Consider the following 17,534-nt stretch of genomic DNA (forward strand, 5'->3'; position numbering starts at 1 on the left):
TCTTTCATATTATATATTATATATAACTTTTCATATATATATGAAAAGGTGAGGGAAAGAAAGAAATGTAGTAAAATAAAAATTAGGGGAAAAAGAAGGCAAAATAAAATAAGATGTTTACTGTGTTACTAAAGTGATGGTTAATGTTATAGTTTTAATAAATACAGATTTTTCAGTTTATGGTTGATGCTTTTACTCATCAGCATTTAGATAATCAAACTACATAAAATCTTTTCCTGAACACTCTATTCCTTCTGGTTCTTATGTTTTAGCATAAGGTTTATTTACATAGGTCTTTAATTAAGCAAGTAAAACTAAAATTGAATGTGTCTTCAGAGTTATATTTTGTGGAATTTGATTACATTATTTATTCAGAGGGAATCTAGTTGTAAGATTTTAGAACCTTAAATAAGAATGTGGAAAGGTTTTATTTTTGTTTTTAAATTTTTTTTTTTTGTGGAAAGGTCTTTTAAAAGCATTTCTTTTTGTTGTTGTTGTTGCATGTATCTTTTTTTTTTAATAGATCTTTATTGGGGTATAATAGCTTCACAATACCGTGTTAGTTTCTGTTGCACAGCAAAGCAAATCAGCCATATGCATACGCATGTCCCCATATCCCCTCCCTCTTGAGCCTCCCTCCCACCCTCCCTATCCCACTCCTCTAGGTGGTCACAAAGCACGAAGCTGATCTCCCTGTGCTATGCAGCTGCTTCCCACCAGCCAACTATTTTACATTCGGTAGTGTATATATGTCCATGCTACTCTCACTTAGCCCTCCCACCCCATGTCATCAAGTCCATTCTCTATGTCTACCTCTTTATTCCTCCCCTGCAGCTAGGTTCATCAGTACCATTTTTTTTTTTTTAGATTCCATGTATATGTGTTAGCATACAGTATTTGTTTTTCTCTTTCTGACTTACTTCACTCTGTATGACAGACTCTAGGTCCATCCAACTCACTACAAATAATTCAATTCGTTTCTTTTTATGGCTGAGTAATATTCCATTGTCTATACGTGCCACATCTTCTTTATCCATTCATCTGTCGATGGACATTTAGGTTAGTTCCATGTCCTGGCTATTGTAAATAGAGCTGCAATGAACATTGTGGGGCATGTCTCTTTTTGAATTATGATTTTCTCAGGGTATATTCCCAGTAGTGGGATTGCTGGGTCAAATGGTAGTTCTATTTTTAGTTTTTTAAGGAACCTCCGTACTATTTTCCAGAGTGGTTGTATCAATTTACATTCCCACCAGGAGAGGGTAGGAGAGGGTTCCCTTTTCACCACACCCTTTCTAGCGTTTATTGTTTCTAACTAAAAGCATTTCTAATAGACTACCCTCCATGCAGATTTAATAATACTACTACCTCAGATGGTAACTTGTCCCCTTAAAAAGCACTCTTGTCCTTGAGAGCAGAGATGCACAGAGTAGAAACGATACCAACACTTGGTAATGTGAGTGACTAGCATAAAATGTAGCATCTGCGTCAACCTGAATCCTTATGTAATTCTGTATTAAAACGTCTTTTTCAGGAGGTGAAATTGACTGTGTGGATAAGGATGGCAACACTCCTCTCCATGTGGCTGCAAGATACGGTCATGAACTTTTGATTAACACCTTAATAACCAGTGGAGCTGACACAGCCAAGTAGGTTACTGCAAAAATATGGTGGAATAATTTCCACATGTGGGAATACTGCCAAAGGGATTCTGCCATGCCGTAGATAGTTCCCATTTATCCAGGTTAAGTAGATCTTCACCATTATGCTAAACACAGATTAAATTTGAATTAAATTAAGTGACTTTTAATGACAGTTGCCAAGAAGAACCAGTTTTATTTTTCAGCTGTATCAGAAAGAGACCTATTTCAGTGGTTTTAATTAAGGAAACTTGGACTTTATTCCTAACTCTGCTTTTTAATATTCTTCTGTTTTTTCCAATGTGCAGTGTTAGTTAAGCAGGAAAAATAAGGCATAATTGGGCAAACTCAGAATTTATTCAGGGTGCTGGTTTGCATGTATTAATGGCCCACATTAATGATACGCTTATACAGTGGCAATTGAGTAAATCTGCTACACTGGGAAGGGGGGACCTGGCTTCATTTTGTACTTTAATTCAACAAGAATATATAACGCATCTATATGAGTCTGTTGCAATGTTAGGTGCTGTGGGAAATTTCAGAAGTAAGTTAACCGGTTGGTACCTTCCAGGAGCTCATAATTTTGTTGGAGGCCCAAGGCCCACTTAAGACAAAGAACCATGCAAGATCGTATTTAATAAAGTTCAAAATGAAACAGGACTTTAATGGCAAAATGTTTGGTGTAGACAGTGTATGCCACGGAGTGTAGACAGGAAGGATAGAGCTCAAAGGTGGCCACAGTTTTCAAGGAAAAGGTGAGTTTTAGGTAGGCTTTGAAGGATAAGAATTATGTGAGTAGAGCAGAGAGTGGCAGACATCCCAGGCAGGGAGGAAAGCAGGAACAGACCCAGCTCCGGGAGGAGCTTGGCCTGGCAGGCCTGTGACAGTGCCATGCTCTGCCCAGAGGCACTGTTATATTGGTGCGGGGGCCCCGGCTTTCTTGGGCACTAGCCGAGCTCCAGTCCAAGCTGCCTCACTTGTGAGCTGTGTGACCTTGAGCCTGTTGCTCAATCTGTCTGTGCTTTGATTTCCTCATTTGAAAAATGGGAGTAATAGTAGTACCTACCATAGGTTTGTTATTGAAGATTAAAGGACTTAATCACCATTAAAATTCTCTGGTATATGTTAAGATCAGTGTGAGTATGAGTTATGTAAATACATCTGCTAAGGTTTATTCAATAAGATAATCCACGTTAAAAGCTCTTTGAACAGTGCCTGGCACATAGTAAGCTATCAATAAATGTTGCCTATGGCTTTATTACTTCATAATAGGCAGGAGAACCAAATTAAAGAGGGCCTTAAATGCTTAAATAGTTTGGCCTTATTATAGAGACTGGGGGTAACAATAACTGAATCTTTAGGAAAGGCAAAATATGAGGGCAGTGTTACATTAGGAATTCTAATTTATTTGTCAAGGGTTGTGCAACAGAATTGAAAATCTTGGTGGAGAATGAGCCAAAGTTTAAATGGTCCAGGGAGGGCGTGGTGGGTTCCAGTGGCCCTTGGGGCTCCCAGTCCAGTGGTGGAGATAAGATCAAGGGCAAATGTGACTGCAGCATCATGAGATGTGTTATGATGGAGGTTTGGATAGGGCAACACTGACTATCTCTAGGTTCCGCAGAAGAGGTGACATTTCATCTAGAAGAAGGATGGATAGGAGTTTGCCAGGTGGACAGAATTGTGTGAGATAAAAAAGATAGAAGGGGAAGCAAAGAAAGACATTCCAGGAAGAGGGAACTGTATTTACAAAGGCACAAACATGTGAATATGTTGAAAGCAGATTCACAAGGCTGGGTTATCTAACATGTTAGGGGGGAGTGGAAAGAGATGAGGTGGAAAGGTAGGAAGAACCACATTTCAGAGGACCTCGAATGTCTTGCTAAGGAGTTAGATTGCATTCTGAGGCATTCGGAAGCTGTTAAAGAATTATAAGTGGGTGTAGGGTAGGTTGTGTCTAATGCTCCCATTTGTGTGTAAGAAAGATCGCTCTCATAGCAGTCCAGACAGATTGGAGGTGGTCCAGGCTAGAAACACTTTGCAGCCTCTTGCAAATGTCCAGAGAAGAAAAGATGAGGGCTCGGGCTAAGGACAAGACTAAGGGTGGACAGAGGAGGGGGCATACTGACAAATAGCAAGAACAGTGGGTTGTCTCAGAAGAGAAAGGAATCTGCTTCAAGCCAATGGACCTTTTTGACTGGGAGGTTGCAAATCAAAAGAAGCAGTTCGGGACCTCCCTGGTGGTCCAGTGGTTAAGACTTTGCCTTCCAACGCGGGGGGTGCGGGTTCGATCCCTGGTCGGGGAGCTAAGATCCCACATGGCTCGTGGCCACAAACCCAAAACATAAAACAGAAGCAGTATTGTAACAAATTCAGTAAAGACTTTAAAAATGGTCCACATTAAAAAAGAAAAAAAAAAAAACCTTGAAAAAAAAGAAGCAGCTCGGTTTCCTGGAAAGAGCCGTGTACTAGGATTCAGGAGGCTTTCATCAGATTCTAGCGTTCCCATGCAGGCCATGGCTACCCAAAGCCAGAGATTTTAAATGCTCAGTGTCAGTTAAGCAGAAATAAAATATTAGGCACAAACCAGCTTCACCTATGGTATGTTAATATTTTCAGTGATGTTTTTCTTTCAACTCTGGGTTATTTGGGGAGTTTTAGCCAAAGAACCACGAATTTCTGATTTTCTTTCAGATTTGAACTCGTTTGAGGGATAGAGATCAACTGGGCCCAATACTTATGTGAAATGTCTGAAAAAACACATTTAACTCAATAAACACAAAGTCTATTTCCTCGTAATTATTTTCCCTTCAATTTATGTGAATACAAACTTTGTGGCAAAAATGCCTTAGGAATGACATTGTTGTTCAAGTAGCCTTTCCTTCCATTGACGATGCTGTGTCCTGGGGACAATGACAAGGGAAACATTGTCCCAGACTCAAAGAGCCACATATGTATGCTTTCTTCTGTCACAGTGTTATCTGGGGTTAAGGCATGCTCCCTTCAGTAACAGTGGTTCATTAAAGCGGCAATTGTGTGTGTGTGTGTGTCTGAGTGTGTATAGTGTGTGGAAAGGGAAGTCATCTAAGGAAAAAATATCCAAGTGAGGGGGAGGAGAGTTGGAGAAGATTAAATTTGCTAGACTCCCCAGAAACTCACTGTTTTCTGGGCTCCTTAAAGAGGAGAAAAGCAGGCCTTTCCTTCTGTGAATAAGTGAACAAAGAGCATTTATGAAAATAACCCATTTTCATTCATAAACAATATGGCCAATGTATTTTTAAAGATCTCTTTATGACAAGTTTTATGGTCATTACTTTCTGATGAACTTATTTGCATCTTATTCTCAGGCCTTGATTGAATGTTCTTTGTTATTCTTTTTGCTTCTCTGAACTTTAAGTCAGAGAAGTTTCTGCAGCGTGACTCGGTGCTTACGCCACTTTACGTGGTATCGGAGCCATTGGGTTTTTTCTTCTTTAACTTTGTTAGGTTTGGGGTGCTTGTCTCTAGGATTTTAATTTGTCTTCCATCTTACCAATTATGCTCTCACTGCTTTTTCTGCCTCAATTGCAGCAGAATTAGCAGTATTGTAGTTTTACAGGTAACTGGTTCTGACATTCTTATATTCGCTAGATATCTGTTGATAGCTTGTTAAGTGTCACCCTCTGTGTCAGGTTCTGGGGTCACAGAGCTCCCTGCCAAGGAATTGATAGCCTACGGAGGTGGGGGAAAGAAGTAAACAGGCAATGACAATCACACATGCTAAGTGTGATGCCAGAACAGTCGCCAGGTGCCGCTGGGATACAGGAAAACATATCTGGGAGACATCAGGGCCAGCAAAGCTTCCAGGAAGAGGGATGTTAACCTGTAGGACAAGTAGTGATTAGTTATGTCATTGAAAGTCTTTCAGATCCCAAGCATCAACTTAGATTATTTTTATTATAATGTTTGAATATGTATAAATATAAGACTAGATAGAAACTCCTTAGGCTTTTGACTCTAATATAGCAATAAATCAAAAAAAATTACAAAATACATGCAAACAGAAACCACCAATGTTCACATTAACTGCACGGGACAACAATAGTAACAAACACTCATGAGTGCTTACCTATGCTACGCCCCACTCTGAGAGGTTACATTTAACTGTCACAACAACCCCATGGGGTAAGTGCTATGATTATGCCCATCTTACAGGTGAAGCAAAGGCGGCACAGAGAGGTTCAGTTACCTACCTGAGGTCATAGAACTAGTGGGCAGAAATGGGACTCCATCCTCGGCTGTCTGGATCCTGGGCAGGAGGCTTGCTGCCCTTCTTTGTAGTGGATGATGTGATATTTCACATTTTGCATGGGATTATGGTCCTGGTGGCTAAGGTGCTGAGTCTTTAGGATCCAGAACACACCATGGGAGTGGAGGTTTTGCAGTGACTTAAAGTGGTGGGCAGTGGGCCCGTCATATGGCGCAGAGATCTTTACTCAGACTACTGCCAAATTCCGTGCATCCAGGAGGCTCAGTGTGCTACATTATCATTGGCCCTCCCTAGACTCAGACATTTCATTTTCTATTAAGTCCACCTTCTTTTCTCATTAGCCCCTGGCAATTAAAGTTGGACTACCAGCACAGCTGTGATCCTAAGTACAAATGTGGGTGCTGAAATTTGACAGAGGTGTGTGATGATATGGTGGTCCTTCAGATGAGCTGAAATATGCTTTGATGCCAGCTGTTTTAGATTACCATCAAAAGGAAAAGACAATTTAAAAATTGCCACAGAGGGCTTCCCTGGTGGCGCAGTGGTTGAGAGTCCGCCTGCTGATGCAGGGGATGGGGGTTCGTGACCCGGTCCGGGAAGATCCCACATGCCACAGAGCGGCTGGGCCCGTGAGCCATGGCCGCTGAGCCTGCGCATCTGGAGCCTGTGCTCCGCAACGGGAGAGGCCACAACAGTGAGGGCCTGCATACCGCAAAAAAAAAAAAAAAAAAAATTGCCACAGAGACCTCATAAAAGCCCTAAGATATTTCCAGCAACCCTCAGAGATGCACTGACTAGTCTGAGAAACACTGGGAGAAGCAGGAGAGAATTGGAAGAGTTTCAGGGGGGCCCTGCATGTGAAAACCTAGGGCTGGACAGAGCCTCGCTCTTCCAGGAGGAATGGACAGAAGGTCACAGAGATTAAGCAACAGTCAGATCCAGAAAGGGCCTTGTAAGCCACGTTAGAGTGTTTGGACTTGATACAGAAGGAACCACTGAAAATGTCTGTAGGCCGTAAACAGCAAGGACCAGGCCTCATTGTTGTCAGTTATCCCAAGTGCCTATAACTTAAGGGTGTGTGATAAATACTTGGAATGGCATAGATAAAATTAATAAGTTTGTTTTAGGGTTTGGTGTGATCAGTTGAGTAAGAATCATAAAATCATTTGATGATCGAAAATCATCAAATTTTTTGTCTCGCCCACTTGGTGGGCAAAGCTAAACCAATCCCACCTTCCCTGGGAGAGTTGAGAGATAAGTATTGTAAAGCATTTTGAAATATATAGAGAGAACAGAAATGCTAGTTGATCACACTTCATTCTTGGGTTTTAAGGAATCACACACCTGATTTTAAGGAAGTACAACCTGATTACCACTTCAAAACTCACAGACTGCTGGTTATCCAACTAAGCTAATAATAATTGCAAGGGCAAAAACACCACTAACATGTATGGTGAAGGCTTAATTGTGGGTCAGATGTTCTGTTTAGCACTTTATGCACATTATCTCAATTAGTCCTTACAATTGTTCTATAAGATTGACACTGTTATTATCTTTATTTTCCAGGTGAGGGAACCATTATGTATTTGCCAAAGATCAAATAGCTAGCACATGGCAAAGCTAGAACTGAAACCCAAAGGTTCTGACCCCATCACCTTAACCACAGTGTTTTTTACCATATGGCCTAAGGGAAGGCTCTAGAAAAGCCTGGATATGGAAAGGGATAGCCATGTCCCCCGATATCAAGGGGAAAACTTAAAAAAACTGATATTCTAATGGTGCAAAACCCCATTCCTCACCTCTGATGGCTCTCTACAATTTGTTCTGACCTCATTTATTCTGAGATAACTGGGTAGGAGATGCCAGCTAACAGCTAAATTAGAAATAGCTAATACAAACACGTTCCATTAATTTTATGATTGCTCAAATAAATGTAGCAAATTAACTGGAATTGGTCTTCCCTTTCCTGTAATTTATGCATTGTTGGGTTTAGTATTATCTGACATCTTTATTTCTTGATCTTCCTTGATGTAGACCTGATGAAATCAGAGCAATGCTTCTTATTGGACTGAGACAGCCAAATCCTAAGTTTCCTGCTAAAGGTTTTAAGATCCTTTCTTTATAAGCAGTCTTATTTTATAACAACAAAGGAGAAATTTTATTTTGAAACGCATGAATCATTTCTGAAGTGATTCAGAGATTCTGAATTCTACTTTTACTTTCTTTCCCATCTCGGCCTGATACTTAGTTTTTCTCTTTGAACCAGAGCATCATATTCAAGTTCAAATGCCAATAGTACTTGAGTCTCAATTAATATGTTTCAAACCTGCATTGAGGTAGTGACTTTTTATTAACTATGGAATAAAAAATATATATCAAAGAGAATTTTTGTTAGGCCTTTTAGAGTTCTGCCTCCCTTACCTTCTCAGGTTTATAAGCAGCAGCAGAAAAAAATGAAATTATTAGCTAATGTAGAGTGTGACAAATTACCTAAAGACAATGGTGTTAAATGGTAAGGTTGGTTAGAAGTGTTAATAATGAAGTTTATGAAATATGTTATACTGAGGCTGTTAAAATATCTCATACTTTATGTTTTTCTTGACTGTTTTATTATAGAGTTTGATACTCTTTAATTCATTTGCTTGTATTATTTAATATAAAGTTGTATATTTTATGTACCTATATAAACTATATCATAAATATTGTGTCTATGTGTGTATGTGTATGTATATAGAAAATATTAAAATATTTAAAATACTAGAAGTATTTATATTTTTATACATATTAAATATTTGTGTATACATGTATATAAAGAATGAGGAAGACTCAAAGAAATCTTGCCAAATCCCCTCCTTGTTTTAGGCATGTTCTTACAGGAACTCACAACCATCCTAGAAAATAGTCTATCCATTTTCTTCTTGCAAATGTCCAGAAATATTTAATCAAAGATTTTTGCCTTAACTCCCCCAAACAAATAAAATGGTTAGGTAAAATCCCATTAGCTTAAAGTTCCATTTAGTAAAGAGCTTTTAAAACATGTTATACATCAAAAAAAATTAGTGTGTTTCATTGGCATAGGGAGGGAACAGTATAAATAGCAGCGCGAATAAAAAGCTTCTCTCCCATCCCCCAATTCTCTCTTCCTTTTCACGAGCATCAAGGTTGTCACTGATGCGATTGCTTTTCAGAATTATTATTTTTTTTTTTGTAAATGACAAGAGAGGCAATTACAAGCAGTTCTCCTCCCCGTGACACTACCCGGAAGACGGGCAAATTGCATCTCTTGATGGATGCCAGCTATTATATACACTGGGTTGGAAATCTCCATATAGGGAAAAGAAAACGAACAGAGGGAAGACTGAACAAAAACACCAACAAATAAAAGGAAGTTTTCATGCAAAGAGAGAGGCGGTTAATTGCTAGCAGACTCGAATTTTGTAGAACACTGAATACCATGATCTGTGAACATGTATATACTTTCACATACTCACGCACATCATAATAACTTTTGAGATAGCAAATAAAATTCATGTGTCTCAAGCTTAACAAATTCAAATCACATGTAGTTTTTCACTCAGGATAGAATCTGGAAACGGGCCACTTTGTGCTAGGGAAGAAACTTAGATGATTCATGCTGCAGGTGTAAATATAAATAGTCTCATACTCCTTGTGTTATGCAGAGGATTTACAAAATCTGAAATATATTATTTGAATAAAATGAGATGTTATGAGAAGGGATCACTAACACGCTTCTAAGTACACAGGAACCTCCTGATGGTGCTGTTTGATTTGAACTACAATTCAGCTCACGACTTTGACTTTGGGTCCTTGTTTGGGGAGAGGGGATGGGCAGGAGGAGGAAGATTTAATTCTAAGGCCCAAAGCACTGCCATCAGAAAGCTGCCTGTCTCTCAGGGGGTTGTTCCAGGGACTGTGTTATGGCAGGGGTCAGTCTAAGAAGTGGATTCTTTCTGTAATGCTGTTAGGGAAAATATGCTAGATTTATGAAATATATGCAAGATAGCTATTAACTATTTTCTGACTGTTATTCTTGTGTGGGTTAACGTGCAAAATAAAAGGCTATTAGGAAGATGAAGTTTCACTTGCCGAAGGTGAATATTTATACATATTAAATATTTGTGTATACATGTATATAAAGAATGAGGAAGAATATAAAGAATGAGTTTTAATTCTCATCCAAAATTTTATTTCCAGTAATACAGCCATTATTAACTCTTAGCAAAGTGCTTGGTACATAATAGGCCAATAATAAATATTTGCTTATCAACTCAAGGAATAGAACAGGTTGCTTTTCAAAGTCAAGGGTTTGTCAGTTTCACGTTTTCTCCACTTAGCATGGCATCCGATGCTTATAAAGTGTTAAACAGATGAATGAATGAGTGAGTGAATGGGACAAAATTGCTAAGCTGAAAGAAAAAGAAATTAATTTTAAATGCTTAGAGTCACTGTTTATGTGAAATGTTTTCTTAAAAATATCTATTTCTGTTGTTACGGGCTTTTCGTTGTGGTTTAGGTCCAGGATTTTATTATTTTAAGATAGAAATGATTGCCTGATTATTTCAGCCAAGAGTCCCTAAGCAAGGTCTCATGGGTTTAATTTTCATCAGAGAACTTACAGAAAGATCATCCCCCTTCTGCGGGTATCTTGAGATCTGTTACCGTGAGCTCCTCTGTTTTTTTCCTCCTCAGGTGTGGAATCCATAGCATGTTCCCCTTACATTTAGCTGCCCTCAATGCTCACTCTGACTGCTGCAGAAAGTTACTGTCATCGGGTAAGTAACTCCATTACCACATATCAGGCTTAACATGTCCTGTAAATGAGCCGTGTGGCTTCAGGTGTCTGGTCAGCATGAGCGGCTGCCTGTGTTTCATGTCATCCATGACCCGACTTGGCAGGATGAGCTGTGTCCACAGCTAACAGCATGTGACAGCTCCCAGCGGCTCATGGTGTTGAAGCTGTTTGAATGTCAGTATTCCTGCCCCAGAATGAGAGTCTTGTCTGTTTATCAAGTTAAAGCTCATGTGATCCAGAGTGAGAGGCAGGCAGGGATGGCCATAGCTTACAGGAAGTTTCTCGTAGAAGGAGAAAACATCTTTGAGGATTAAATTGGTGGCATAACATTTCATATATTTCAACAAAGGGAAAAGGCCGAATCCCCTACGTTTTAATGGTAGAAAATGTCAAATTGCCATCCCACTCCTTGAGCTCTGAAAAATTGCTGTGGTTGATACCCCTCCAGCTAGGTTTCATTTTTATTTTTTTAATGCGGGTCTATTTGGAACCAAGAAATTCTTTCTGGTTTGGAGCTTTGCTAATCTTTCTTATCACTGCTTCTGCCAACCTCCATGTATTTAGAAGTTCCTGGCTTTCAAAGGTGATAGAGGTCTGCAAGGCAAAGATTGCTTAAGAATTCATTCAACAGATATCCCAGAGGCGTTTTTTTTTTTTCCTTTAAGTTCTTTACTTATGATTGATTCTGCTTTCACTGCTTTTGGCATGTTTAACAATAACCCCTGCATGAAAGCACGTTTCCCAAATCTTAAACCAACTGAAAGCTAATAATACACTTAAGAAAATATCTCTTCTAGCATGCTACGATTACTCCTTTGCCTTCCATGTTTTCTCCATGTGTTCTGTCTGCCTGTCTATTGCCCTACTTATCTCAAACTGGTTTCATAAATTTCTTTCCTGGGATTGAAATATGGGGCTGTAGCTCATCCAGGGCTGAATGTGAAAATAAATTCTTCTTGACTTCACGGTTCTTCCTATAAAATTGCCAAGCTTGAGCAGTTACCGATCGTTTCCATGACAACCTCTTTCTGACTACAGTGGCTTGCGTTCTGGTTTTTCTACTAACTGATTTTTCTGTCTCTGCAATGTTTCTTGTGGTTTAACTAGGACAAAAGTATAGCATAGTATCCTTGTTTAGTAATGAGCACGTGCTGTCTGCAGGCTTTGAAATAGACACCCCAGATAAATTTGGAAGAACGTGCCTTCACGCTGCTGCTGCAGGAGGGTGAGTAGTTAACAATTTTAGTTGTTATCTTATGAATGAATTACTAATTCATCTTAACTGACTTAAGTTGTCTGTGGATCAAAGGCAACTTCTTTAGTAAGACGGGTAAGAACTCTTTCTACCAATACCAAATATCACTATGTTGAATTTCCAGATTACTCGTGTGTTTGTTTTTCCAAAGAAAACGTGTTAGCCCATCTCATATAGAAAATATTTTTTCTTTTGTTTTCTCTTCTCTCACTCTTTTTTTTTTTTCTTATTTTAAATTGTAGGTCTTTAGCCTATAGAATATATACTTACTTGGTACCTCTTCCACCAAAAGAAAATAATTTGAGATCTGTTCCTAAGTTTTTCCTCTTTCGTTGCTGGAAGGTGGTTGATGATCAAGGGAATCCAGGGTTGAGTTAATTCATGTTCATTTACAGACATTTTGGTCCTTATTTCAAAACTGATTTTTAAGTCCTTATAATGATTAAATGTGAACAAAGGTCAAGAAACCCAAAGGATAGGCAAAACGTGAATTAATCCTTGCCTTTTTTTTTAAGTTGTAAAGAGAATTTTTCATCAGATACTCTTTTTCATATAAGTGGTTAGATTAAGGCTCTGATCAATATATTGTTGATATATGACCACACATTGGCCAAACATGGTTTCCTTTGGATGTCCTCGTTTGGATAAGGTGTTGGTTCTTAATCAGTTTCCTAGTCTTAAGGAACAGCAGTGCTTCTCCATGTGTCAACTGTATATGACCAAAGGTATTACCTATTTAACAGAGGTGGATTGACTGTGAAGCTTTAGGGCCCTTTATTTGCATGGCTCCCTTCCGAAGTCTTGTATCTAGTTTTTTGTTTTTCTGTTTTTTTTTTTTCTGTACGCGGGCCTGTCACTGTTGTGGCCTCTCCCGTTGTGGAGCACAGGCTCCGGACGCGCAGGCTCAGCGGCCATGGCTCACGGGCCCAGCCGCTCCACGGCATGTGGGATCCTCCCGGACCGGGGCATGAACCCGTGTTCCCTGCATTGGCAGGCGGACTCTCAACCACTGCGCCACCAGGGAAGCCCGTTGTATCTAGTTTTATATTCATAATTTTGTTATTATTTTTTTTAAAGAGAACCTCTTTCTCTTCACCCCATTTCCTCAAATTGTATGAACTTCCTGAGCCACGCAACTTGGATCTGTCTCTGTCTTTGATCCTTTGGCTCAAAGAGACAGGTGCTTTACATCAGCTGACATGTTACACCAACACATAATGACCTCATAAAGTTCTAATATTTTATGACTTAAACTAGTTGCTAGTTCTCTGCGAAAGGTGGCTATAAAGGGTGGAAGTGGGGTGGGGAGAGCCCTCCTCACGTTTATCATTAATGAGATCATTTTTCTTATTTAAACGATAATAAAGTCATAAATCCTAGGCCACTTCTTAGCATCCTAAGTTTAGAACAATGATGGATGAGTGTCTCCTTTTATGCCCCCATTGTAAAAAATATCAGACCTGTACAGAAAAGTGGCAACAAACCATTCTGGATTCATGTCTGAAACCCCTGTTAGGATTAGTATTTAGCTATATGCCCTTCAATAGGAAAATTCACTTCAATGGGTTCTTTTCTCTCTACTAAACATGATTTATTGCTTCTGCAAATGACAAAGAAGCTTTGGAAGATCACTACGCTCCATTACATCATTTTCGGCCTTGGTTCTGCACGTTCATTTACCTAGATTACCAAGACAGGGAAATGCTGCTGTTTTATTTTCCATTAAGGAGAGTCTGGGTCGAAAATGGTTATCATAGTGAATTCATTCTGCTGTGATAAAAGGTAACGCTCATCCATTCTGGCTTATTGTTTAAAGGTGACATGAAATTATTCTAGGTTTAAGGGGTTGTTTCATAAACTCTTGATGGTTTTGAAAGAGAATTTTAGGGTAAATGATGAAAACCATCACTGAAAGGTTTCATCATGTAATAATCATTAAAATCTTTAGTCATGGAATTGAAAATGTTCCATCAGGCTCTCTAACGTATTGATATATTAGCTTTGAAAAAGGAATTGTGGGAACTTTAGATCCTTACGATACGGCATTACTCTAATGTGTTCAGGTTATTTTTGTGTTAGCAGAATTTAAAGCTAGTGCTCTCATTTCATCTGGGCGTGCGCTCTGCAGAAAACAGCTCTTTCTGAAGATAGCCCAGCAGTTGACCTCCCCCATCTTAATGATGTTTTCCCTGTCTTTCTAGTAATGTGGAATGTATACAACTCTTGCAGAGCAGCGGAGCAGATTTCCATAAAAAGGACAAGTGTGGGAGGTATGTAAACAGGGAACTCTGCTTCAAGTGCCTAAATAAAAGGAGTGGGGAGCAGTCCATCTGGAAATCGTGTTACGTTGAAATGGTAAACAGCGAAGCTAGCTGGGGAGATTCCATTCTCAGAAGGAAACCCCTTCTACACCAACAAAGCAGGCACGAGGCACAAGGAAAGAATCTCCTCTCCCTGCTTCTGTTTAGAAGTGCCAGTTGTTTCTCTGATGCTTCCAATATATATATATAACTGTATCCATGTGGAGGATTACATATTTTATATGTGCATATATATTTGTTTCTGTAAAATATGTAATTTCCCACATGGATATAGTTTAGAAAATTCTGTCTGTAGCAGAGTAGAACACTTCAGCCCTTCCAACCCAGAATTTGGTCACAAGATCTGGAGCACTTTATTGTATTTATTGAACATTTCATTTTGGGATAAATCTTTAGACACATTTAAAACATGAATCATAACTAATGAGAACCTGCTGTATAGCACAGGGAACTCTACTCAATGCTCTGTGGTGACCTAAATGGGAAGCTACCAAAAAAGAGGGATATATATATATATATGATTCTCTTCGCTGTACAGCAGAAACTAACACAACATTGTAAAGCGACTATACCCCAATTAAAATAAATAAATAAATAAAACATGAAACACACACACGCCACCTATAGCCCCTTTGGCTATTGGGATGGGTCATAGAACTTTTCTTACCTTATTTGTCCTTTGCATGCATAGCTAAATCATGCCATAATACTAGCTGGTACAGGGAAGAAAACAGCACGAGGAAAGGTGGAGGAAGTGAGGACATGATCAAGAAAACCTCAGGTCATTCAGTTTGGAAACAGCATTAGACACATTTAGGGGAGAGAGAGAGACTTTATAAAGATAGACCAGGGCTAGCTTGGGAAAGCCTTCAATTCCAAACTAAAAAATCAAGGCTTTGTTCACTGGGGCCGACTGAAGGTTTTAGTACAGGTTTGTTATATGTAGGTATTGGACCTTAGAAAATCCAGTTCTTCATTGATGCCAACGAAAAGTTACGTGGAAGTTGCATTAGGGCAAAGGAGGCCAAAAGGGGTGGTATTGCAAGAGTCCAAAGGAGCAGTAATGTAGACCCGAACGAGGATAGGCACTAGGAATGGAGAGAAAGGAGAGACCTACAGGTGGGTGGCCTTGTCTGAAGCCACCATCTTTGCAGCCTTCGTTGTAACATAAAGTCAGAGAAAGGCATGTCTCTTGGCCTCCACACTGAGAGCCAACACCCCTAGGAATACTGCTGTCTGTGCTGGTGTAGTGATGGGCATCTGTTTTGCAGACTGAATGAAGTAATAGACTGCTGTTTGTTTTTCAGGACCCCTCTGCACTATGCAGCTGCAAATTGTCATTTCCACTGTATTGAGACATTAGTGACCACAGGGGCCAGCGTTAATGAAACCGATGACTGGGGCCGCACCGCTTTGCACTATGCTGCTGCATCAGACATGGATAGAAAGTAAAAACAGCCTTACTTCTGTTTCCTCTCGGGGTGGTGGAGGTGGGGGGAGGTTGCTAAGTTTTCTTCATACCGCCTCACAGAGAGTGTGAATGAAGAATCTCTCTCACCCAGACCTGAAGGAGTTAGAGTTGCTTCATCCCTAGCCCCGGGTTTCCCATTCTGCTCTCTTTACGTTTGATTAGTATGTGTCACTGCATAATTACTTCTCCTCTCTGTTCTTTGGGTTGAATGCCAAGTGGAGCTGTCAAGCCCAGGTTTTCAATTCATTCAAAATCTGTCGTACTTTGTTTTGTCATATACTGCGGTTTTCATCATCACCACTTACACGCTTCATTTGCTGTAAAACTTACATTTGCTAATAAATATGTCATGTGTCAAAAATATCCATCTATGCATAATCCTAATAGTCTTCAAATGCAGCGTCAGTATTTTAAAATAGGCACTGTTGTTCAAACCTGGGCATGAATACTCTTTCAGGAGCTGGAGTACAGAAAGTTGGGTACCCTGATCATGTTTGGATTCTAGGTGGCTAGGAATGGAAAGCAGAATTAAGTGAACCAGTTCAGGGGGAAAAGGTGGAAGAGGTACCCACAGTTTATGAGACTGTTCTCAAAGACTTGAGGACCAGGCCTTCCTTCATAGGAATACTTTTCAGTGACCCTGTTTGGAGAACTACTGAGTTATTTGCTGCCCTGTGCTATGGAGTTGCTTCGGGGTCAGTACTAACTCCTTTTCTTGTAGAGCAATGGAGTTCAAATGTATTAAACAATGACCCACACTAAGCAATACATTTTACATCATGACCCAATACACACACTCACATATATATGCTTTATACATATGTATGGAGAACGGAAACAAAGATTTCATAAAACCATATTTACTTTTGCTATGTGGGATGCATTTTGATATACTTTTATTTCATTAATAAAACCCTACTGACTTCAACCCGCTAAATTGATTTCACAATTCAGTAATGGATTATGATCCATATTTCCACAGTTTGGAAAACACAGCTTTTTTTCCTTCATATAGTACTGGCAAGACTGTTGTAGCCTCAGGACCCCAGGGCCACATGTTATTAATTCAACAAACATTTATTGAGCATCTACTATATGCCAAGCTCTATGCTGTTCACTTGGAATAGAATGGGAGACAAATATACTTCATCTGTTAAGAGCTGGCAGAGGAATCCTAGATGGTGAAGAATTCCTCTGGCAGATAAGGGGTACTTAGGAACCTATTTATTCCTGGATAAATGAGATGCTCAACTGCCAAGGAGGCAGCAAGGAATGTTGTAGAAGCCAGGGAAGTTTAAGCTAGTCACTTCCTCTTTCCATGGGGAGTTTAGAATACTCATGGAAGGGTGGGCAGCATGATTGCTGTCTTAATCACTGATACCTTGGTGGAAGTTTTAGGAAAGTCATGTTCTCAGTCGGATTCCTTGGGAGAGAATAGACTTACTGGATGGCCTTGGGGAGAACCATGTATATCTTCCATGAAAAATCAGTAGCGCTTACTTCTTTTGAGTTGGGGGAGAAATTGTTAAGATATAAACTGCACCAAAATCATTAGCAACTTTGCCACTAATTGTAATTTTTTTTCTTTCCCTTATGCTGAGAAGTAAGACTATCTTAGGAAACGCCCATGAAAATTCCGAAGAACTTGAAAGAGACAGAGAGCTGAAAGAAAAGGAAGCTGCATTGTAAGTTTCTTCTCAGCTTAAGAACAAGGTGTAGTTACTGATGCTTTGTCTGCTGCTCTGGGTTGCGCGTGGGCCAGCCTTACTATTTTGGGGTCTCATCTGG

The 17,534-nt window shown here is 39.6% G+C and overlaps 1 protein-coding gene across 3 annotated transcripts in view; it reads left to right on the top strand.

Annotated features, from left to right (window-relative positions):
• Positions 1-17,534, top strand: part of ANKRD44 (ankyrin repeat domain 44) — a 326,135-nt gene that overhangs the window by 220,986 nt on the left and 87,615 nt on the right. For all 3 annotated transcript variants that reach the window (XM_032637664.1, XM_032637666.1, XM_032637665.1), the window contains exons 10-15: positions 1,535-1,649; positions 10,597-10,679; positions 11,861-11,924; positions 14,156-14,224; positions 15,583-15,723; positions 17,351-17,431. In XM_032637664.1, coding sequence (XP_032493555.1) covers positions 1,535-1,649; positions 10,597-10,679; positions 11,861-11,924; positions 14,156-14,224; positions 15,583-15,723; positions 17,351-17,431 — 553 coding nt within the window. The remainder of the gene's footprint in view (positions 1-1,534; positions 1,650-10,596; positions 10,680-11,860; positions 11,925-14,155; positions 14,225-15,582; positions 15,724-17,350; positions 17,432-17,534) is intronic.

Source organism: Phocoena sinus, chromosome 7 (assembly GCF_008692025.1).
Source record: "Phocoena sinus isolate mPhoSin1 chromosome 7, mPhoSin1.pri, whole genome shotgun sequence".
In the NCBI taxonomy this organism is placed as follows: Eukaryota; Metazoa; Chordata; class Mammalia; order Artiodactyla; family Phocoenidae; genus Phocoena; species Phocoena sinus.